The sequence below is a fragment of the Heptranchias perlo genome, chromosome 2 (genome assembly GCF_035084215.1).
Source record: "Heptranchias perlo isolate sHepPer1 chromosome 2, sHepPer1.hap1, whole genome shotgun sequence".
NCBI classification, from domain to species: domain Eukaryota; kingdom Metazoa; phylum Chordata; class Chondrichthyes; order Hexanchiformes; family Hexanchidae; genus Heptranchias; species Heptranchias perlo.
In genome coordinates, this window is record NC_090326.1 from 10731055 (window position 1) to 10755629 (window position 24575).

At 47.8% G+C, this 24575-nt stretch overlaps 1 protein-coding gene across 1 annotated transcript in view; it reads left to right on the top strand.

Annotated features, from left to right (window-relative positions):
- The first annotated feature begins 3628 nt into the window (after positions 1-3628).
- Positions 3629-24575, top strand: part of gmds (GDP-mannose 4,6-dehydratase) — a 726937-nt gene continuing 705990 nt past the window's right edge. The window contains exons 1-2 of the mRNA XM_067995743.1: positions 3629-3716; positions 7849-7976. Coding sequence (XP_067851844.1) covers positions 3629-3716; positions 7849-7976 — 216 coding nt within the window. The remainder of the gene's footprint in view (positions 3717-7848; positions 7977-24575) is intronic.

Below are 24575 nucleotides of genomic sequence, written 5' to 3' on the forward strand. Positions count from 1 at the left end.
CAACTTAAATTTTCCGGAACAATTTTATTTTTCCTGCAATTTAAAGACCTATATTTTCCTCTCTTGTGCCACATTGTAATGGAAATTTTAAAAGTACATGAAAAAGTGAGCAGAAGTAGGTTTTTTTCAGCAAGACACTGTGGGCAGGGGCAGAAAATGCTGTAAATTCTAAGCTAATGGAAAATGAAACTTCTTTCTCTCTTTGTTTCAGAGCCTCTAAAATCTCATTTTCATCAACTTTAATCTCATCTTAAATATATTTTAAAGATATTTTTAAACAGCTATTATGGTTAAAATGCACTGAATTCAGCAGAGTGATCTAATGAATATCACTGTCTAGTCAATCAATGTCTAGCTCTTTAGAAGGAAAAATATTTCTGCTTTTTTTAAGAAAGTTTGTGGTGTTGTAAAATTGTTTACAATTGGTGTTGTAAAATTGTTGTTGTAAAATTGTTTACAATTTTTTAAGAAAGGACAAGTTGTGCAGCATACAGCTTTAAATCTCCTGAGTAAAACCTCGGACATTAAGTAGCAGGCAGGAAAGATAATGGGCAATTTATCTTTAACCGTTATAGGTATCCTGTGGCATGTTTTCTTTCTCTTTTCTGAAACATTATCAAAGCAAAAGACGTATAAAGTAGAAACTTGCATGCTCCCTTTTTTTAGTTGCTACATTATAAGTAATGCCCCATTTTTCTATTTCAAAAATGTTGTGACGTGTCTTGCCTTAGTTATGCTCATTTTATTATCCCACATCTGTCACACAGATAACATCTGAAAGGTCACTTGGAAGTAACTCATGACCTTCTTCATCACCAGAGCTTCCTCTGCTGGCACTTCCTGTCCAGACTATACAGAGAAAATTAGACTCTTACAGAAACTTCCAGCACCATGTCAGGAAAAGAAGATACCTCAGTTAGCCAATGTGTAAATACCTTAAGTCCTGTGCCTCCCAAGAGTGGCACAATGGACTGCTGATGAGGAAACAGGACGTGGCCTTATCGTGCAGACCCACTGACATTTATGCTTGTGGACTATAATAAAAGGATTGTTTGGGTGTCTGTGCGAGGAAGATTTTCTTGTATCTGTGGTGGGAAAAGAGCATCAGAAAGCTCTGAAAGTCATTCACACCCAGCCGGTTGATAAATGAAGTGCTGCACACAGAAGCTAATGTTAGCTGAAGAAATCTGACTCATAAACAAAAAATACTGGCACTGATTGTTTTAGTCATTTGGCTCTCATTCATTTAGATTGTTCTGACGTTGATGACTGAAAATTCACCAACACTTGTAATAATAATAATGTTAAGTTAAATGCATACACCAGTGAAACCTGAATTCTACACATGCTAAGCATAGTTTAAACAGGATATAAGCAGTTAATGCGGCCGACACCCATTAGTACCTCAAACCGGGTGCGATTCCAGCGGTACGCACCAGAACAGAGAGGCCCGACGACCTGAACTAAATTTGTCCTTGGGCCTCCCTCATCATAATTCAGGTGAGCAGCGGTGCCAATTAGATGCCCCGACACTGCTCGCCTGTCTGGGCCCAACCAATTTTGTTTAACGCCGAGGCCCACAGGTAAGTCCAGGAGGGGAGGCGATCGCGAGGGCAGGCTGACGGTGGCCTGCAGTTGTTTCATGGAGCCAGGAAGAGCATTCCTGCTCCTTCCACTCGACAAAAAAAAATCAATATTACGGAAGTTTTTCTCAGTTAGGTTTTTCTCAGTTTTCTCGCTAGTTAGGCAACTCAAGACCCGGAAATACAAGGTGGAGCTTGAACATCATGGCCCCGATATTACCAGGGAGGGGGGATGGCAGCGGGGGGGGGGAGACTGGGCGCGTGGGTAACCCGCCCAGTAAAATCGGTCCGTTCCCCACGCGATCGCGGGTAAATTGAAGCCACTTACCGTGGGTTTCCCGTCGACAACCTGCGCAGCGGGCGGACTGCGCACCCGCATCACAGGCTGTCAGCTGGAGGAGCCCTATTTAAAGGGGCAGTCCTCCAATGCTGCTCCTGCAGCAAAGAACCAAAATTATAGAATGGAGCAGACCAGGGGAAAGGCTGCTCCCAGATTCACTGATGCCTCACTCCAGGTCCGACTGGATGGGGTGAGGAGGAGGAGGGAGATTTTCTACCCGGCGGACGGGAGGAAGTGGCCTGCCTCTGCCATCAAGAAGGCCTGGCTCGAGGTGGCAGAGGAGGTCACCAGCAGCAGCAACGTCTCCCGCACCTGGATCCAGTGCAGGAAGTGCTTCAATGACCTAACTAGGTCAGCCAAAGTGGGTACACTTACTCATTCTCCTACACTCTATCTTCCACATCACCGCCTCCATCCGACATCTCCTTCTGTACTGCCAACACTGCTCTATCACATCACTCCTCACGCCCACTCAAAGCTCATCCTCAACTTACCTGTACTTACTCACCTCCCCAATACTCATCCCACCACTACCACTCAACCCAATCCTCATACAATGTGATGGCTCTGTCTCATACTCACCCTCTCATGCATCTCTTTCACGGTCAGCCTCACCCAAACCAATGCATTCAGTGGTTGGCCACGTCACCATCCCTCACTCACGCCTCTCTACTTTCTCCCCTTACAGGAGAAGAAAGCCCAGAATGCACGGGAGAGGGCGAAGCCCGGAGGGGGGCCGCAACATCTGGTCGTCCTCACAGACGCAGAGCAGGAGGAGCTGGAACTGAGCCGCACCCTCGAGTGCCTGTCTGTCGGGGACGCCGAGACTGGCACCCAACAAATGGCTGGTGACAGAACTTTAACATTCAGCACTCACAATAGCAAATGATGTTAACATGCCTTGCCATCTTCAACATCTGTCATCATGCTTAATATTGCTTTCTTACAGGGCCTTCAGCGACCACCATGACGGCAGAGGGCGATTCCTCAGAGGACCAGCCGGCCTCTGAAGGGGCACCGTCAGATCTGAGCCAGCCATCCACCAGCGCAGATACACACACCTCGGTGGGTCCCCGTCCTCACATTTTACATCATTAAATAAATTTATACATCATTAAATAAATTGAATACATCATTAAATAAATTTAAAACAGAAATCGACAGTTTCCTAGAAGTAAAGGGAATTAGGGGTTACGGGGAGCGGGCAGGAAATTGGACATGAATTTAGATTTGAGGTTAGGATCAGATCAGCCATGATCTTATTGAATGGCGGAGCAGGCTCGAGGGGCCGATTGGCCTACTCCTGCTCCTATTTCTTATGTTCTTATGTTCTCACTTGGCTGGGGTCGCTCGTGGTGAGTCACCACACACAAGTGAGCACGAGCAGACACTGGTGGCAGGGGCAGCTGTGGAGAGTCTGCGTCGGTGGGAGCACTCTTCTCCAGGCTTTGCTCAGCCGGACACAGATGCTGAACCCTGGGGGCCATCCATTAAAAGGAGAATGATCGAGGGGCAGCAGTACATTTGCGAGGTGCTGGAACAGGTGCCGCGCGCACTCTCCACAATTGCGCAGAGGATGGAGGAATCCAACTCCTGCATGAGTGCAATGGTGGCACAGGTACAGGAGGGAATCTCTGAGATACTGTCACAGGGACGTGAGGGCATCTCTGAGATAGTGTCGTGGGTATGTGCGGGAATGTTTGCGATGGAGAGAAGGCTAGCCTCCATGGAGCTTCAAGCACAGCTCACCAATGAGTCCATTCAGGCCCGGACAATTGTCCTTCAGACTCAGGGTGAGCAACATTCTGCCGCCTTAAGCAGGCAGGCAGATACTCTGGCACTAGCCTTACAAGGCTTCACACATGTCCTCCAAACTGTCGTCCAGTAGAGTGGTAGGAGTGGTGTGGGCCTGGCCCAGGGGAGGGATGATGACGAAAGGGGACATGGAAGTGGGGACGCCACTCAAAGCACCCCCACGTCTCACCCATTGCCCCCCCTCTCAACCAGTACCCACAATGCTGCCTCCTCTCCAGGTGGCCGAGTCTGCCCCTGCACAGGTGCAGGTGGAGCAGTCCTTGGAGCGGCCCTCACAGGCACCGAAACCCAGAGGGCATAGGCCCAAAGCATCTAATCGACCAGGGCATGAACAAGAGCAACCTGCCACTACCTCTGCTGCAGCCACAGGGGATGCACCACGTAGAAGTAGTCGGAAGCGAAAGGCGAAGGTTTTGTAAGCACAAAAGGGGATGCACAAGGGTGTTTGACGGTTTGTCATGTTTTTTATTTATATTTGCTTTTTGTTAATAGCACATTAAATATTATTATTGTCACCACTACGGCCACGTCTTGGCCATTTTTGACTGGCTTGTGTAATAAGTCCCTTTCACGAGGTTCTCCATGAACACCCACATTTGATGCCACCCATTGGGCCACCCTACAGTGGGTGTATGTGTAGTTGCACGACTATTTTGTGCAGGTGCCTGTGGTACAGCACCGTGTTGTGGAGCTCCACGTGGCGGAGGTGGACGACGTGCCTGGCGAGGCTGGTGATGTTGCTCGTCCTCGGATGAAGTGATGAATGCAGCCATGGTGCCCCCCCCATCCTGACGGTGTGAGTTTGAGGGGGTCCGCAAAGTAGGTAAATGTGTTTGCACAGCAGAGTTTAGGGTATAAATTAAGCATTTTGAGTGGAAAGACAAAGGTGTTGCAGTCAAAACTTTGTCTGAAGTGCCCTGCTGCAATAAATGAGGTTTTCCCCCCAACTATCAAATAATCCTTTGCATCTCCCACTGGCTGCTGGCTGAAACACGTCTGCTCCAACAGGGAGTGTTTCCCACAGCACGGGAAACATGCTGAGGATCCATGAAAATTGCATCCCTGCCAAAATCGCCACTCAATGAGGTCTCTCAAGTACCTCAAGTACGTAACTAACTATGTAAAGCAGCATCCCGCCGGCTTTAATTGACGGTGGGAGTCCCGCATTCGGGAACTGCGCTCGCACCCGAACGCATCACTGGGGAACCCGGAAGTCAGCGGGTTGGAGCCGGGCTCCGAACCCACTCCAGGATTCCGCCATTTTCAGAGCCCCCCCGCCCCCAACGCACCCTCTCGGCCATCCGAAAATCGGCTCCCATATGTCCCAACTAGTCTAAACGTATTTAGGAGTGCAGATCTGAAATGGGCGCAGGACCACAGGAAAATAGGAACAGGAGTAGGCCATTCAACCCTTCGAGCTTGTTCTGCCATTCAATTAAATCATGGCTGATCTGCTTCCTTACTGCATTCACCCATCTTGGTTCCATATCCCTTAATATCCTTGGCTAGCAAAAATCTATCGATCTGAGATTTAAAATTAATAATTGAACTAGCATCTCCTGCTTTTTGTGGGAGAGAGTTCCACTCTTCTACCACCCTTTGTGTGAAGAAGTGTTTCCTAACTTCTCTCCTGAGCGGCCTGACTCTGATTTTAAGGTTATGCCCCCTTGTCCTAGACTGCCCCCACCAGCAGAAAAAGTTTCTCTCTTATCAATTCCTTTCAAAATCCTAAAAACCTCAATCAAATCTTCCTGTAACCTTCTATATTCCAGGGAATACGAGCCTAGTTTATGTAATCGCTCCTCATAATTTAACTCTTGGAGCCCTGGTAACATTCTGGTGAATCTGCGCTGCGCTCCCTCCAAGGCCAATATATCCTTTCTAAAGTGCGGTGCCCAGAACTGTACACAGTACTCCAGATGGGGTCTAACCAGGGCTTTGGTACTGGCCTCTGATCTGCTAAATTGGTTATCGTTGCTCCCATTTTATGCCTGTCAAACAGGAGCAACAACGTTGAATTTAGGCCCGAATTAGTTTACAAATCAACATAGTATGAGGTACACTGAACTTCACAACGTTTCTACTGTTTCTGCTTTATGTCACACATTTGCTTGTGTAACAGAAGCAGTTCGGACACTATAATATACTTACACCCAATACTGCACACAGTTCCACTTTTCTTAGCTCTTCTTTGGGACCCCGTTCTTCCCCATATTTCCAACAGGAGACCGGACAGATCGCCCACCGGCCGATAGAATTTGGAGCAGTACCAGGTTCTGACTGGATCCCGTCCCATTTCTTAAATGCAGTCGTTTTTTGGAGGGGTTTCAAGTGGATCTTCCGCTTCAAGGGACGTTACTGGGACAGTCCCCCGATTACGCTGGGAATTCCATCCATTACGCCCTCATAAGGCCTCAGCAGATCTCTTGCCAGCTGAGAGTCAATATGAGCACAATTGAGGCCTTCTGAAAAGTGCCAAACCTTTACCAAGCAAGGGTAGTGAAACCCACATTAGATCAATTACCTTTAAAAAAATTACCTCTTAAAGTCAAAGACAAAAAAAACGAACCTATCATTAGGGGCTTCCCAGGCATCCTCATCCAACCTCAGAGCGGCATGGCACTGCTCCAGGTCCATATCAGGGCACACATGGACATAAGAGCTGAATTCCAGAGGTGCGGTGAGAGTGACTGCCCTTGATATCAAGGCAGCATTTGACCGAGTGTGGCACCAAGGAGCCCCAGTAAAATTGAAGTCAATGGGAATCTGGGGGAAAACTCTCCAGTGGCTGGAGACATAACTAGCACAAAGGAAGATGGTAGTGGTTGTTGGAGACCAACCATCTCAGCCCCAGGGCATCGCTGCAGGAGTTCCTCAGGGCAGTGTCCTAGGCCCAAACATCTTCAGCTGCTTCATCAATGACCTTCCCTCCATCATAAGGTCAGAAGTGGAGATGTTCGCTGATGATTGCACAGTGTTCAGTTCCATTCGCAACCCCTCAGATAATGAAGCAGTCCGAGCCTGCATGCAGCAAGACCTGGACAACATCCAGGCTTGGGCTCATAAGTGGCAAGTAACATTCGTGCCAGACAAGTGCCAGGCAATGACCATCTCCAACAAGAGAGAGTCTAACCATCTCCCCTTGACGTTCAACGACATTACCATCGCCGAATCCTCCACCATTGACATCCTGGGTCACCATTGACCAGAAACTTAACTGGACCAGCCATATAAATACTGTGGCTACAAGAGCAGGTCAGAGGCTGGGTATTCTACGGCAAGTGACTCACCTCCTGACTCCTCAAATTCTTTCCACCATCTACAAGGCACAAGTCAGGAGTGTGATGGAATACTCTCCACTTGCCTGGATGAGTGCAGCTCCAACAACACTCAAGAAGCTCGACACCATCCGGGACAAAGCAGCCCGCTTGATTGGCACCCCATCCACCACCCTAAACATTCACTCCCTTCACCATCGGCACACTGTGGCTGCAGTGTGCACCATCCACAGGATGCACTGCAGCAACTCGCCAAGGCTTCTTCGACAGCACACCCGCGACCTCTACCACCTAGAAGGACAAGGGCAGCAGGCACATGGGAACAGCACCACCTGCACGTTCCCCTCCAAGTCACACACCATCCCGAATTGGAAATATATCGCCATTCCTTCATCGTCACTGGGTCAAAATCCTGGAACTCTCTACCTAACAGCACTGTGGGAGAACCTTCACCACACGGACTGCAGCGGTTCAAGAAGGCGGCTCACCACCACCTTCTCAAGGGCAATTAGGGATGGGCAATAAATACTGACCTTGCCAGCGATGCCCACATCCTATGAATAATTTTTTTTAAATGCTACCAGTGAGCCCTTGCAGGTGCCACCATGCAGATAACTCCATCACATTGGCAGTATTTCATACAACAAGGCATTTACTGATATCTTGCTGCACAAGTAGACACTGTGTGGACACAGTGGTAATAAAACGCAATGTACTGCCCTATAAACCCTTTCTGCATGTTAGCTTAGTGTTATTTTTTACCCCGGTACTTCTCCTTTGGTGATGGTGGGTGTTTTGCATGTTCGACATCCTAATCTTGTTCTCCTTTTAGTTGTTCGCCTTTTAGCAGGATTAAGTGAGGTCGATGGCTTCGGGTGTCAATGGGAGCCTCTTGGGATAGTGCCTTTCCTCCTTATGCAAGGTCGCAAGATTGCATTGCAACTGGTGCCAACACATCTGGTATTGCATGGCTGGCTGGCATGCTTTTCAGCACATAGTGTCATTTGGGGTGGCGGGGGTGGTAAACTGGATGGGCCAGATGTGGCATTGCCCAGAGAGATAGCGGGTTCATAATGGCTAATCAAACCACAGCCTTGCTGCTGGGCACTGCCTCAGTATGGCCACTGACCTGCGTTGGGGCAGACATCTGGGCAGCCATGAGGGCAGTGGATCCCTGCATAATGGATCTTTCACCCAATTCCTCAGCATGTTGAGGCTGGATGAGAGAGCCTATTGTAGATTGGAGTCCAAGATCTCTATAGCAGAAGTCTGAGCAGGCACAGAGATAGTCTGACTGGGGTTAGCACTGAGGACTCCACTGCAGATGGCTCGTGCGTTACTGTACACTCCATGGTGGTTTTCAGTTATATTGAGCGATCATGTGCGACTGCACACATATATGGGAGGTGGATTCCTCCACACTTTGTGGGGTGCATTGCACACACTCGAATGACTGCAAAGAAAGTTGGTGCTCAGATTACAGCATTTATTTATATGCAGGCCTGGTGAAGTGCAAATCCCTAAGCTCTATAGCTGTAGAACAACATGAGCTGGGTCCTGCTCCTCCATTGCCACCACCACTGCTCCTGACCACTTGTGTTGAGTGATTCACCTGGTGCTCAGACTCATCATCCAACTCACCCAGGCGATAGAGCGAGTGAGTGATTCAGTGTGACAATCCTGCGGGACTGCACTGTAAGAAGGTTGAGTTGCAGCTCTTCTAACCCACGGAGAAGCTATGTACATAAGGGAAAACCAAGGAGGTGGGGGAGGAGAGAGGGAGGTGGAAGGTGAAGGGCAGTTGTATCATTGATGCCAGTTCGATATATTTAACCGTGTTTGGAGTTTTGTCTGGAAGAAGTCCAAGATCCTGTAATCTGCTGCTCATATCGACCTTCACAATTGGTGGGGAGAGCCTGAGGGCCATCAGTTTTCTACTTGTGAATTGGGACTGGGCAAGTGACATGTCAACTCACAAAGAAGCAGCAGGCAGAATATCATCTCATTGGGATTAGGAATCTGGGGAGGGGGACTTTTCTCTGTTATGTACATATTGCATTCATAGGTCTATCTCGAACTATTAAATCTCTCCAGCGTAGCAGTTTCACACATTTAGTACAAATATCGAATAAGGACAAATTTCTGTCAAATATCTAAAATCTTGCTTTATAACACCGTGGATTAGTGCTGGTGAAAATAATAAGCCATTGCAGACTATAACGTGCCAGTTAGTCAATTGGACATTGTAATTTTTAATGTACGGTGTGTACAAAATTTAATACAAGCCTCATAGAGTGGGGGAACGGGACAGTCAGTCCACCCCATTGATTGGATGTATTGAATCTTCGTTGTTTAGATTTAAATCTCAACTATCATGGTTATATAGAACAGAAGCTTGTTGTCACTCCTAGCAGATTCATAGAAAATCTCCGTAACTCTGAGAAGACTTTAAACGTATAATACCAAATTGCACCGAGGGCTGTAGGTTTGACAATCATGGTTGACGTAATGTCAGTTAACATAAAATTTGAATGTCGGTGGGAAAAATTCAGTCAGGATTGTCTATCAATTGAGAGTCTGTCAGTGTCTTTCCTGCTAGGCCGTGATTTCATTCATCAGTAGGGGATCACAATTTGGCTTGTATGACCGGGTGCAATTCGAAACAGATGCTGGATATTCCACAGTGAAAGAATAGCTCCTCAGAAACAGGTTTTAGTCAGACAGAAACCTGGGGATAAATCCATTGAACCACAGAAAGTAACAGCGCATAGCCCCTTGGTTATGTTTGGTCTGCATCAGAGAGGGGGGGGGTACAATTTAGAATAGCCAGATAATTACTTGGGGACACGACTTTACTCAAGAATGTTGAAGAACAATTTGAATTGATTGGTTAACCAGCCTCTGGCAATGTGTCAGAGATAAATGATTTGTTGAAACTCGGACATGAATTTTCCACTGTTTTCTGACAAACATGGACAGACTGATATGATTACACATTATATTGACACACAGGAGACTGTAGAGTTGCCAACTCTGGTTGAAAGTATTCCTGGAGGTTTCATCACATGACCTCCTGCCTCCAACCGCCCCGCCCCCACACTCCCGTCATTGGACACCCAACATGTCCATCCTCACAGCCTTCCCACGCCATTTGGAAAGTGAAAAGGTCTTCATTACTCAATTGGTTGATTCTTGACTGTCAAACAGCCTTTATTCCCATCTCCAATATTTTTATAACTAATAAACAGAAGTGTTGAAAGAAAATTTAAAAAAACACATCATTTTTTTTTAGTGCCTCAATGATTTTTCTCCAGGGCAGCTCACAGCAGCATCCTGGACATCAATCTTCAATTCCTGGAGACTCCAGGCCAAACCTGGAGGGTTGGCAACCCTAGGAGGCTGTCCCCGTTGCCTTAACCTTCTCTCGCAGGTCGCTGGCAAAAATGTATTGGGAGGCCGACATGTTGAGAAGATGCTAGCAGATGTTATTGAGCCAGTCTTGGTCCCATGGGTGTTTCCTGTGATCATAGTCCCAAATCTATCTAGGGAGTCCAGATTTTGCATTGACTATGGAAGATTGAACGAGGTGACCGTAAAGACAAATGACTGAGTAGATAACTCTTTAGACTTTCTATCAAAAGACAAGTATATTAGCACATTGGACATGGTTTCTGGACAGTAGCAGGTATCTGTACATCTTATCCGTACCATCACGAGAACTGGCTTATGCAATTAAAACTAATGACCGCAAAATCCAGCAACTCCAATCTACTATAATATACTATGGGATGGAGCGGCCAATAATGTTCGAAATGCCTTATTTAATGAAACGGGTAGAAACCCTGAAAAGCGGAGGAAAGGTTTCACGCAAAGGAGAGATTCGTGTTTTAAAAATCTACCGCCCGCTCCCCATTTAAAGTCACACCCGCTGAAACCATGCTTGGAGACTCCAGAAGTATCTTGGTTGCAAAGCTACTTGGGGGTTACCAGAACACTCTGAGGATTAAGAGACTCGGCAGGAATCAGAGCTCGCAAGACGTTGGACGAAGAATGTAAGGCACGTGATCGAACAGCTCTCGGGTTCACCAGAATGATAACGGGGCTAAAAGGCAGTAATCACCAGGCTTTGTTCTGTGATCTTAAAATGCAAAGGATTCGAAATTGTCTTTTCCACACCGCCTGAGGAAGGGGAAAGCCCCCGAAAGCTTGTGGGATTAAAAATAAAATCGTTGGACTATAACTTGGTGTTGTAAAATTGTTTACAATTGTTAACCCCAGTCCATCACCGGCATCTCCACATCGGGGCTAAAAGGGTTATGTTATTAGGACAGGTTGCATAGACTAGGCTTGTATTCCCTCGAGTATAGAAGATTAAGGGGTGATCTAATTGAGGTGTTTAAAATGATTAAAGGATTTGATAGGGTAGATGGAGAGAAACTACTTCCTCTGATGGGGGGAGGCGGTGCAGCAGCCTCAGGGCGTCCATCGGCTGCCCGATATACGGCCAAATCAACAGTTATCCCCATAATTCCTTGAAAGCGAGAGTGCCGGTAGATAAAGCCTTAGAAAAGGCCGGTAGCCTTTTCAATTTTATAAATAGGGGCATGGACTACAGAACAAAAAGTTAATGATAAATTTGTACAAGACAATAGTTAGGCCATAATTGGAAAGACTGGGACAATTTCCACTGGAGGATAAAAAGCTGAGGGAAGATACAGTAAGAGTTTTATAAAATTATGAAGGGTTTTGAGGGAGTGAATAGATAAAGATATCATTGCATCTTTTAAGGAAATAGTGGATGAAAATTTGAAGCAGCGGATAAAGCAGGGCTATGGGGAAGACTACAGCGCTCGAGCAAAGAGCTGGTACAGACACGATAGGAGGAAGTTTAACTCCAGCAAAAATCGGGCAGATCAGAAGTTAAAATCCAAGCGATACAGCTACCACTCGTCTCCCGCGCCGCAGTTATTTTAACGCCGCTGTTTTCCTGGGTGACGGAGGCATCCACCAGACCTAGGCGGGCGCCTCATGAAAATATCCAAACATATGTCTCACCACTTCGATAGGACTTTGACACTATTTTTAACTGCCTAACTTTCAAAGGGGAATTGGATAAATGCTTGATCGCTGGGTCAGTGGGCCAAGTGCCAGCCACAGGAGAATGGGTGCAAAGCGGTAACTGCATTTGATACCAAGCTGCCATTGAACTCAAGAGCTATCTATATCTATATCTCATCACCCTCTCTGGGTGCTGCACACCCATCTTTCGTTATGACACTTCTTCCACAGATCCAGCACAGCAAATGGGGTGGGGGGGGAGGGGAGGGGGGTGATGATGAGGAGGAGGAAGGGGAGGAGGAGGAAGAAGAACATCAAAACCTCTTGATCGATGAGGATGATGATAACGATGAGATCCTGCCCCAGTGACCACTGGCATCGCTGCATCCCCCATCAATTTCCCCCCTTTCACCATCCACCTTCTCTATCCCACGCACCAGCTCAGAGACTGTAACTTGTTGAGATCAATATCCCCACCGCAGAGGAAGCCGGAGGAGCGGGAAGTGGATGAGATCTCGCCCATTCCCCAGCAGACTCCGCATGGACAGCTTTCCTTGACTGAAATGGCGTCTGACTCAGATCTCCCGGGTCGTGCTATGAAAAGAAGAATGTTTGATGGACATCCCACCTCACGTGCAGGCACTGAGGTCACTTTCACAGGATGTGTGGCAGATGACATGGACCACAGTGGAGTGCATGTCCCTCATATGTGGTAAGATTGGGGTAGCTTTTGTCCTTATTGCAGACATCACTGGAGCGTTTAGCAGCTTCCTTAGAGTCTGCAACCGTCCACTCCGCAGCAGTGGCCCAGGTTAAGTCGATGTCTCTTCCTCACTGTAAGCGCAGACTGCAGCTCTGGACGTCTTGGGATGTCACGTGGGGCTTTCAGGAGCTGACGGGAGCTGCTATCCTGCTAAACCATCTTGAACCTGTCAGGCGTTGGGATATTTTCTGGGAGACAAGGTGTACCTCTTTCTTCCATGGCTCATAACCGCACTTTGACTACCAAACTCAGCAACAGAACATCACTTGCTCTGAGGCCCATTGATGAAGTAGACTGGTCGTTGAAAGGACAATAGAGATTGTGAGAGTGAAATTTTGTTGCCATGGTAGACCTGGAGGGTCGATGCAGTACGCTCCCAAGCATGTCTCTCGTACTTCCATTGCTTGCTATGCCCTGAGACAAATAGGGGGAGTTAGAGAGTGGGGGAGACAGTGACTGAGTGTTTTTCCTCAGCTTAATATGAGTTCTTTATTCAAATTTTTTAAATAATTGAGTTTAGTATTAAAAGTTGCAATTATCATGTTTTGTATATAGTTAATAATTAGAATGTTTACATTATGTTTGAGACAGACGCAGTGCCCCTGATATTAACAAAGAGGCGCGGAGGGGGGTGGGGGAGGGTGCAGGGGAGCCCGATAGCGGATGAAGAACTTGGCAAGGCCGGGGACGTGGAGGCCCTGCCGATCCTAATGGCAGGGCCTCAATTCTGTAAATCACATCAGACTCCTGCCCGACAGCAGGCCAGATTGATCGCCTGGCCGGCGAGTGGGAGCAGAAATTAAGGGGCAAGAGGCAGTCAGTAGGGAGGGAAGGCTCCGGGCCATGATTGGGCGGGGGTCGGGGGGGGGGGAGTGGGGAGCTTGAAACATCTGGACCACGATCGGGAGGGCGGGGAGCCTGAGATAATGGGGCCATGATTGGGATGGTGGTGGGCGGGGAGCCTGAGATAATGGGGCCATGATTGGGATGGTGGTGGGGGGAGCCTGAGATCAGAGCCATGATCGGGAAGCGTGAAAGATCGGGGCTGCGAGCGGGAAGGAGAAGGCCATAGGCTTTCTTGTGAGGCCTGGGAAAAGTACTCCTGCTCCTCCGGGCCCAAGAAGAGCTTAAAAAGAGGCAACATTTTAAAACTTGCCTGGGCCTCTTCTGGCTTTGTTGCTGTTGCCGGGTGCAGACAGCGTGGGACTTCCTTTGTGGTGAGTTTAAAAATAAGTCACGGCACCGATTACATCATCGGGCCATGACTTTTGCATGTTAATTAGGCCCCTGCCAGCTTTTAGCGGGAGACTCGTCCAGGGCCTCAATCGCCACCGTTAATAGTACAGCGGCTGGGAATGGGGATGGGTTGGGGTCGGCTTGCTCGATCCCAATATTTTAAACCCCACCCCCTCCCCTCCCGACCCTGTTCCGCTCGTCGGCGAAGGGGGAGGTTGTTAAAATCAAGGCCAGAGATACACTGCTAATAGGAACCGGGGGGGAGGGGGTTTTAATGGCCAAGAACTGGTGGGATGGGGGCAGGTCGGAGGTGAAAATACCTGCTTTTGCGATCGCGACTGCAACCCGGCTCCAACGCGCCCACTTCCGGGTTTAACGTGGGCGAGTTTGGATGCGCGCGGAGCCGAATTGCGGAGGTCGAATCCCCAATTAGTGCCGGCGGGCAAGTCGTTAGCGGGGCCATTAAAGTCGTTGAGATAATTGAGGTTGGAATTTTTTTCATTGATTCTGAAACAGATTCCAATTTAACTCCTCCAGCACGGGTTTCCTGGGACTTCTGAATCTCACCAGTGAAACGGAGGCGAGATTCAGCCGCAGTTAATTTTGGTTTTTGACCTTGTGATTGCTTTACCTGAATAAAAGGTCCGTTATTGCAGCTGGTCTCTCAGTTCTCGCAGGCAAATGTTTGGCTGAGAATTCTTGTGTTGAGGCAGCTTTAGCAAAACTTTGGAGCCTTTCAAACTGACAAGATGAGGATGTGGGGCGCAATGGTTGTATTGTAGAGGACATCTGAGGAGGAGGAAAATGACCATCCATGGCAGCCATGTCGTTCTGTGTTGGGATCTGCCGGTGCAAAAAAGAGAGGTGCACAACAAAGATCTGGAGAACGGCAGAGGGAATAGCTGAGTGGAGAACAGCTGAGAGGGGAGCAACAGAGGTCGCAGGAGGCTCTACCCATGTGAAAGGGTCTACAGACAGAGGCTGAGCTTCCTGGACCCCTCTGAGGAGCAGTGCCCATGCAGGCTGAGATTGAGTCGCCAGGTCACAGACACCTGCAGCCTCCTTGAGAAACAGCTGCTCCCTGCTGGACCTGGTGGCCTCGCAATGCCCGTCGCAGTAAAAGTTACCGCTGCCCTCAATTTCTTTGCCTCTGGGCCCTTCTGAGATCTCCAGGGTGTGCCAGTCATCTGCACATAAGTGTATAAGGCAGGTGATGGATGGGTTGTTTGCCCGAGTGTCCGATTACGTGACCTTCCCCCGCGACATCAGCCAGAATGAGCGGGCAGTGGGTTTCGCCTCTCTGGCAGACTTCCCACGGGTGCAGTGCACAATTGATTGCACACACGTGGCAATCCGAGGACCTCCACATGAGCCAGGAGTTTTCATAAACTGAAAGGGTTTCCACTCCATCAACATACAGCTGAAGTACGACCACAGGAAGAGATTTATGCAGGTGTGTGCCAGATTCCCTGGCAGCTGTCGTGATGTGTTTATACTGCGCTAGTCCAATATTCCAGGCCTCTTACAAACAGGAGACAGACTTAATGGCTGGCTCATTGGAGTTAAGAGATACCCCCTGCTCAGATACCTGCCCTGACTGCCGCGATGCTTTTGGCCCACGTCTTCGGGGGGGTGCGCAGGAGCAGATTCGGCCATCGGGAGAAGAGGCAGCATTTCGGGTACTGGTTGAGGGAGGGCAACGGGTGACACGTGGGAGCGCTCTGAGTGGAGTTCCCACTTCCATGTCCCCTTTCACCATCATCCCTCTCCTGGGCCAGGCCCATATCACTCCTACCGCTCTGCTGGGGAGCAGCTTGGTGCAGATCAGTGACACGTTGTAAGGCCACGGATAAGGTATCTGTTGTCCTGTTTAAGGCGGCAGACATGTTGGCATCCAAAGTCTGCACGGCCGAGGTCATGGCTTGCACAGACTCATTTGTGAGCCGTGCTTGAAGCTCGACGGAGGCCGCCACTCTCACCGTTGCAGACATTCTCACACTTACCTGGGCCATCAATCCTCTAACGTTGGAGTTGGACTCCTCCATCCTCTCTGTTATTGTGGAGAGTGTGTGTGGCACATTTTCCAGTACCTCGCAAAGTTGTAGCTGTACCTCAATCATTCTCAATCTCAACGATGGCCCCCGGGGTTCAGCATCTGTGTCCAGCTGAGCGGAGCTTGGAGAGGAGTGTGGCCCCTGACGCAGACTCTCCACAGCTGCCCCTGCCACTTGTGAGTTGTGAAAACCCAACTAACTGTCTAACTGGACTCACCAAAGTGCAATTATCTGTGCTGGTCGGTGGCTGTATGTCCTGTAACAGGTGCACCCTCAGAAGGAATGAGCTCCTCTGAGGAATCGATATCGTGCATCTCCGCACATTCCTTTTCTACGTGTGAAGGTCCTGGCAGACAAAAGAAAGCGATATGAATTGGTCATGGCAAAGTAACAATCTTGGCAATCATCATACTCAGGTTTCTCATGGTTGAGTCATTGATGGAGTAAAGTCATCATGTGTGTGAAAGATCTGTAAGGTCCTGTCATCAGGCATCTGTGGGTTCCCAGTCTCTCCATCTCCGATTGAGAGGGTTGCAGATGTCCAACTTATCTCCATGGCTTCCTTCTCTGCATCTAACAGCTGGACTATTTGTGGAGAATCATCTCCAGTCCTCGCCCTCCCCCTTGCATTTTGCACTCTCCTCTCCTACAAGGGGCAAAAGATCAGACCTATGAACGACTGAAGGTCACGTATTCACCAGATGGATGCAGTGCATTTGTGAGGGTGACTATCAGACAGATACATCGGAGGGTGACTATCAGACAGATGCATCAGTGGGTAACTATGAGACAGATGTATCAGAGGGTGACTATCAGACAGATACATCGGAGGGTGACTATCAGACAGATGCACCAGAGGGTGACTATCAGACAGATGCAGCGGAGGGTGACGATGAGACAGATGCAGCACATTGCATAAGGACTGGGGTGAGTGGCAGTGGAGAATGGATACATAGGGAGGTGAGGAAGTGCATAGAAAGTGAAGGATGGGTGCTGCTGAGACTTAAGTGGGTGTGACGAGTGAAGTGCTGGAGTAGGCTTGGCAAGACAGAGTGGGGGTGTTGGGGGGGGTGTTGTACCCCACAGGATGTAGGTGAATCAGCACGTTAATGACCTAGCCTGGTTAGGTCATTAAAGTGCTTCCTGCACTGCAGCCAAGACCTGGGCACCGTGCTCCCACTGCTCACCTCCTCAGACACGCCTTCTTGGTGACAGGTAAAGGTTTCTTCCTCCCATCACTGGGGTAAATTATCTCCCTCCTCGTTCTCACTGCACCCAGCAGTACTTCCAGCGAAGCATCAGTGAACCTGGGTGTTGGGAAAGTAAGCTGTGAGGAGGACACAAAGAGTCGGCAAAGGGATATAGACAGGTTCGGTGAGTGAGCAAGAAGGTGGCAGATGGAGTATAATGTGGGGAAATGTGAGGTTATTCACTTTGTTGGAAGAATAGAAAAACAGAATATTTTTTAAATGGTGAGAAACTATTAAATGTTGGTGTTCAGAGAGACTTGGGTGTCCTGATACAAGAAACATAAAAAGTTAGCATGCAGGTACAGCAAGCAATTAGGAAGGCAAATGGCATGATGGCCTTTATTGCAAGGGGGTTGGAGTACAAGAGTAGGGAAGTCTTACTGCAATTGTACAGGTCTTTGGTGAGATCTCACCTGGAGTACTGTGCACAGTTTTGGTCTCCTTATCTAAGTAAGGATATACTTGCCTTAGAGGCGGTGCAACGAAGGTTCATTAGATTAATTCCTGGGATGAGAGGGTTGTCCTATGAGGAGAGATTGAGTAGAATGGGCCTATATTCTCTGGAGTTTAGAAGAATGAGAGGTGATCTCATTGAAACATATAAAATTCTGAGGGAACTTGACAGGGTAGATGCTGAGAGGTTGATTCCCCTGGCTGGAGACTCTCGAACTAGGCTGTATAGTCTCAGGATATGGGGTCAGCCATTTAAGGCTGAGATGAGGAGGCATTTCTTCACTCAGAGGGTTGTGAATCTTTAGAATTTTCTACCCCAGAGGGCAGTGGATGCTGAGTCGTTGAGAATATTCAAGGCTGAGAGAGATAAATTTTTTGGACTCCAGGGGAATCAAGGGATATGGGGATCGGGCGGGAAAGTGGAGTTGAGGTCGAAGATCAGCCATGATCTGATTGAATGGCGGAGCAGGCTCATGGGACAGTATGTCCTACTCCTGCTCCTATTTCTTATGTTCTTATGCCTTTGCTCTCTTTGAATCCATTGGCGCTTTTCCTCCTTTCTCCTCCAAAATCCATTTTTGCATTGGCCCTTTAAATAGTAGACTTCAGATTGCGTTATTTGGGTGCGCAGTACGCCCACTGCATAGCTTGGAGACGCAAAGCCTGAAAGCAAAAATAATTGGCTTCAATTAAGTTGCGATTCCGAAGTGGTCACTTCACTTCCAGATTTCCTGCAGGAAAATCTACCCACCCGCATTCTCCGCGGCTCCAGGTAAAGATCGTGCCCAGAAATCTACCAGTCAGCCAATCTTCACATTCAACACCCAGTTATAGCAAATATTAGCTCCACTTTCCACAGTTCACCAAACCAACACAGATGCCAGATCAAAGTACTCCCCTCCGATGCTGCCAAACTCCAGCAGCCGTGCTCCAGTGTTGTCAATTCCATGACCCCACCCCAGTTCTGCCAAACCACAGGAGCATTTGCCAGGGCTACCAAAGCCCAGGAGTGTCCTCATTATAACCAAAGCCCAGGATTGTCCCCATTATAACCAAAGTCCAGGACGGTCCCCATTATAACCAAAGCCCAGGACTGTCCCCATTATAACCAAAGCCCAGGACTGTCCCCTTATAACCAAAGTCCAGGACGGTCCCCATTATAACCAAAGCCCAGGACTGTCCCCTTATAACCAAAGTCCAGGACGGTCCCCATTATAACCAAAGCCCAGGACTGTCCCCATTATAAACAAGGCGCAGGACTGTCCCCATTACAACCAAAGCCCAGGACTGTCCCCATTATAACCAAAGCCCAGGATTGTCCACATTATAAACAAGGCTGAGGACTGTCCCCAATATAACCAAAACCCAGGACTGTCCTCATTATAACCAAAGCCCAGGACTGTCCCCATTATAAACAAAGCCCAGGACTGTCCCCATTATAATCAAGACTCAGAACTGTCCCCATTATTACCAAAGCCCAGGAGTGTCCTCTTTATAACCAAAGCCCAGGACTGTCCTCATTATAAACAAAGCCCAGGACTGTCCCCATTATAACCAAAGCCCAGGACTGTCCCCATTATAACCAAAGCCCAGGACTGTCCCCATTATAACCAAAGCCCAGAATTGTCCCCATTATAATCAAGACTCATAACTGTCCCCATTATAACCAAAGCCCAGGAGTGTCCTCTTTATAACCAAAGCCCTGGACTGTCCCCATTATAACCAAAGCCCAGGACTGTCCCCATTATAACCAAAGCCCAGGAGTGTCCTCTTTATAACCAAAGCCCAGGATTGTCCCCATTATAACCAAAGCCCAGGACTGTCCCCATTATAACCAAAGCCCAGGAGTGTCCTCTTTATAACCAAAGCCCAGGACTGTCCCCATTATAACCAAAGCCCAGGACTGTCCCCATTATAACCAAAGCCCAGGACTGTCCCCATTATAACCAAAGCCCAGGATTGTCCCCATTATAATCAAGACTCAGAACTGTCCCCACTATAACCAAAGCCCAGGAGTGTCCTCTTTATAACCAAAGCCCAGGACTGTCCCCATTATAACCAAAGCCCAGGACTGTCCCCATTATAACCAAAGCCCAGGACTGCTCCCAAGTACACTTGAACCCAATTTCCCCTCCCCAGTACCGTTAAATACCAGATATCACTCTCCAATCCGCACATCTTGCATGCCAACTTGCGGTGTGCTCTCAGCTTTAAAAATGGTAAAAGAGATAAATAAATAAGCTGTATTCATATAGCACCTTTAATGTTCTCTGCTTCAAAGTCAAATAAATCAGTTTTGAAGTGTAGTCAATTGTTTTTTTAAGGAAATGCAACTGCCAATGTTTGCACAGGAAGATCCCACCAATGAAAATTGTGCAGGCTATGGCCACAGTCTTCCACTCCTCCTTAGGTGTGGGGACGGTGCCAGAGAAGTGGAGGATTGCAATTTTACACCCCTGTTTAAAAAAGGGGAGCGTGATAAACCCGGCAACTACAGGCCGTCGGCGGTGGGGAAACTTTTAGAGACAATAATCTGGGACAAAATTAATTTGCACTTGGAAAAGTATTGGCCAATAAATAAAAGTCAATATGGATTTATTAAAGGAAAATCACGTTTGACTAACTTAATTGATTGAGTTCTTTGATGAGGTAACGGAGAGGGTTGATGAGGGTAGTGCGGTTGATGTTGTGTACAAGGACTTTAAAAAGGCATTTGATAAAGTTCCACATAATAGAAATTAACATTAAAGCCCATGGGATTAAAGGGACAGTGACAGCGTGGATAAGAAATTGGCTAAGAGACAGAAAACAGAGAATAGTGGTGAACGGTTGTTTTTCAGACTGGTGGGACGTATACAATAGTGTCCACCCCGGAGTCGGTATTAGGACCACGGATCATTTTAATATATATTAATGACTTGGACTTGGGTATAGAGGGCATGATTTCAAAGTTTGCAGATGACACGAAACTCCGAAATGTAGTAAACAATGTGGAGGATAGTAACAGACTTCAGGAGGACATAGACAGATTGGTGAAATGGGCAGACACATGGCAGATGAAGTTTAAAGCAGAAAAATGTGAAGTAATACATTTTGGTAGGAAGAATGAGAAGAGGCAGTATAAACTAAATGGTACAATTTTTAAGGGAGTGCAGGAACAGAGATACCAGGGGTGTTTGTAAACTAATCTTTGAAGGTGGCAGGACAAGTTGAGAAGGCTGTTAAAAAAGCATATGGGATCCTGGGCTCTATTAATAGAGGCATAGAGTACAAAAGCAAGGAAGTTATGCTAAACCTTCATAAAACACTGGTTAGGCCCCAGCTGGAGTATTGTGTCCAATTCTGGGCACCACACTTTAGGAAGGATGTCAAGGCCTTAGAGAGGGTGCAGAAGAGATTTACTAGAATGATACCAGGAATGAGGGACTTCAGTTATGTGGAGAGATTGGAGAAGCTGGGGTTGTTCTCCTTAGAGCAGAGAAGGTTAAGAGGAGATTTGATAGAGGTGTTCAAAATCATGAAAAGCTTTGACAGAGTAAATAAGGAGAAACTGTTTCCAGTGGTAGAAGGGTCGGTAACCAGAGGACACAGATTTAAGGTGATCGGCAAAAGAACCAGAAGCAACATAAGGAAACATTTTTTTACACAGCAAGTTGTAATGATCTGGAATGCACTGCCTGAAAGGGTGGTGGAAGCAGATTTAATGGTAACTTTCAAAAGGGAATTGGATAAATACTTGAAGGGAAAAAATTTACAGGGTTATGGGGAAAGAGCAGGGGAGTGGGACTAATTGGATAGCTCTTTTAAAGAGCTGGCACAGGCCTCCTCCTGTGCTGTACCTACTATGATAATAGCAAATAAGATGAATGACCAGTTAATCTCTTTAAATGGTGTTGGTTGAGAGAGCAATGTTGGCTACAACAAAAATGGATAGGTAAAGGAATGTATATGAAACACAAAGGCCATTCATTTACAGTTTTATTCACATAATAATGGACAGAATTGTAGAATTCCACTCCCAAAATGCCAGATAAATCCCACAATACCATTTAATAAAAATAGAATTTATCTTATTCGGTCACTTTAAATCAGTGGCCCTGATCCCATCCGTCACATGGCATAAACATCCCTATCGTTATAAAACAGGAGATCTATTAAAAAGAAAGACAGTCTTGCACTTACATAGCACCTTTCATGACCTAAGGACAAGCAGTGAAGTACTTTTGAAGTTTAGTCACTGTTGTAATGTAGATACTATTAATAGTATCTGCATCCACTTCCTCTTTTTCATACTTACTTGCTGTGTCATGATCTGGTCATACCTGGTGTAACAAGTTTCTCATGACTGGGGTAACACCTGTCACTTATTTAAATGCCTAGTCACGTACTTACTTTGCAGTGCAGGCCTCCCGACAGTAGTTCACTGATGAGCCTCTTCTCCATCTCCCAACCTCCGATGCCAACTCCAAACCAATCCGTACCCTTGTTTGCGGCCTTGCTACCAAGCCTCCAACCTCACATTACCAAATCTTCAAGTGCCAAAATGGGTTTGAGAACAAAAACTGTGCAAAGAATCGTTGGAAGATCTTCTTAATTAGCATGAGTCAGTTTTAAGCTCTAACTCTCTTGCCTGCCGTTGTCATTATTTTCCAGGTGAATTTTTCTCTCCCTCTCATCTGCTTTGATTTCTTTAAATACAGCAGAGAAAAAGGGGGAAATTTTAAAGGGGGGTTAAACTGGTAAATATGGGACACCCGCCCCCAACCCGCCATTAACGCACCTACTCCCGGTTCAACCTTGGCGGGTTTGGGGGTGTCCGAGTAACTCGCTCTGGAGAGGCGGGTCAGTGATTATAATATGTTAATGAGGTTCCGTTCCTAAGATTTGGGGAGCCACTTGCATTTAACAGCTGAGACACCGGGCGATCGGAGAAATCGGCAGGAATGGGCCGGAGAGATCGGGAGGCTGGAGAAATAGGGGGGCCGGAGACATAGGGAGGGGGCAGAGACATCGGGGGGGGGGCAGAGACAGAGAGGGTGGGGGGAGACATCGGGAGCGGAGAAATCGGGGTTGGGGGGGGGGGAACGGAGAAATCAGCAGGAATGGGCCACAGAGATCGGAAGGCCAGAGACATGGGGGGCCGGAGACATGGCGGGGGCAGACCCATCGGGAGGGGCGGAGAGATCAGGGGAGTGGTCCGGAGATATGGGGGGGGTGGCGCCGCAGACATCGGGGAGGCCGGAGACATGGGGGGCCGGAGACATTGGGGAATCGAAGAGATCAGCGGGGATGGGCTGGAGAGATCGGAGTGGGGGTGCCAGAGAGATTGGCGGAAAGATTAGGGGAGGGGTGCGGGTGGACAGAACAGGGGATCCGGAGAGATCGGGGGGGGGGTGGAGACATCGCGGGGGGGAGGGTAGGGGCGCGTAGATAGATCGGGGGGGGGTCCAATCGCGGGGAGGGAAGCAGGTTTTCTTGGGGGGCCGGGGGAGAGGGGAATCACTCCTGCTCTTCCTGGCCCACGAGCAGCCCGTTCTCGCCTCCCTTCAGTTGCCGGGTTATCCGAGCCCTGGGAAACCCGGCCCTCAGGCGTTAAATTTAATAGAGAAGTCAAATTTGAGGAACGCAGCCTCATTAGAATATTTAAATGAGGGATTTGCCTCTGGAGAGCAGGTTAGTCGTCTGCAACCCCCAACCCACCTCCGTTAAAACCGGAAGTGGGAGTGTGGGAGGCGAGTTTTCCATTTTTGCGTTTTTTAACCTCCCCCTGCCCCCAGCCACTCTCCCGCCTGTACTGGGAGGTTAAAATTCCACACAGCCCTACCCCCATGACACAGACATTAGAAGGAAAGAGAGAGAGAGAGAGGGAGGGAGAAAGTGAGACAATGATCTCAGGGAGATAGAGATATCATAGAAGGGTAAGAGAGAAAAGAGAGAATGGGGAGAGAGAGTATAACAGAATGAGAGAAAGACAAAGATGAAAGGGTGAAAGAACTCACGCTTAGCAACACCATGGAGTTAAATAAAAATCAGAATTCCATTTGCCTTTTTTGTGGCCTTTTCTACCTCCACTTCCATCTTTAAAAATCAATGTACCTGCACCCTCAGCCTCCTTGTTCCTCCACTTTGCTAAGTGTCCTACTATTGACTATTTATTCCCCTCCATTGTTCCAAAATTTATTATTTCATATTTCTCTCGGTATCAGGTTTCTCATTTAATTTTTGTTTCGCTTCTTATAAAATGTGATTTACAAAAGAGCCAAAGGCGACATGAGGAAAATCTTTTTTCCGAGTAGTTATCATTTGGAATGCGCGGCCTGAAAGGGCGGTGGAAGCAGATTCAATTGTGGCTTTCAAAAAGGAATTGGATAAATACTTGAAGGGAAAAAATTTGCAGGGCTACAGGGAAAGAGCGGGGGAATGGGACTAACTGGATTGCTCTTACAAAGAGCCGGCATGGGCTCGATGGGCCGAATGTGGCCTCCTTCTGTGCTGTAACCATTCTATGATTCTATGGGTGCTACATTGGGCCGTGTAGCACCCATTGTTTCGGCGCTACACGGCCTCTCCAACATCGAAGATGGCGTCTTGGCTGCGCACGCACGTTTCCAGCGTGACATGCGCCGGATGCCATCTTGATATAGGAGTTAGCGCTTGCGCAAATAACGAACGCTGGAATCATGTAAAGTAAGGAGAAAATGGATACAATCAGTGTGCAATGCTGATTTAAAGTGATAGACACCAT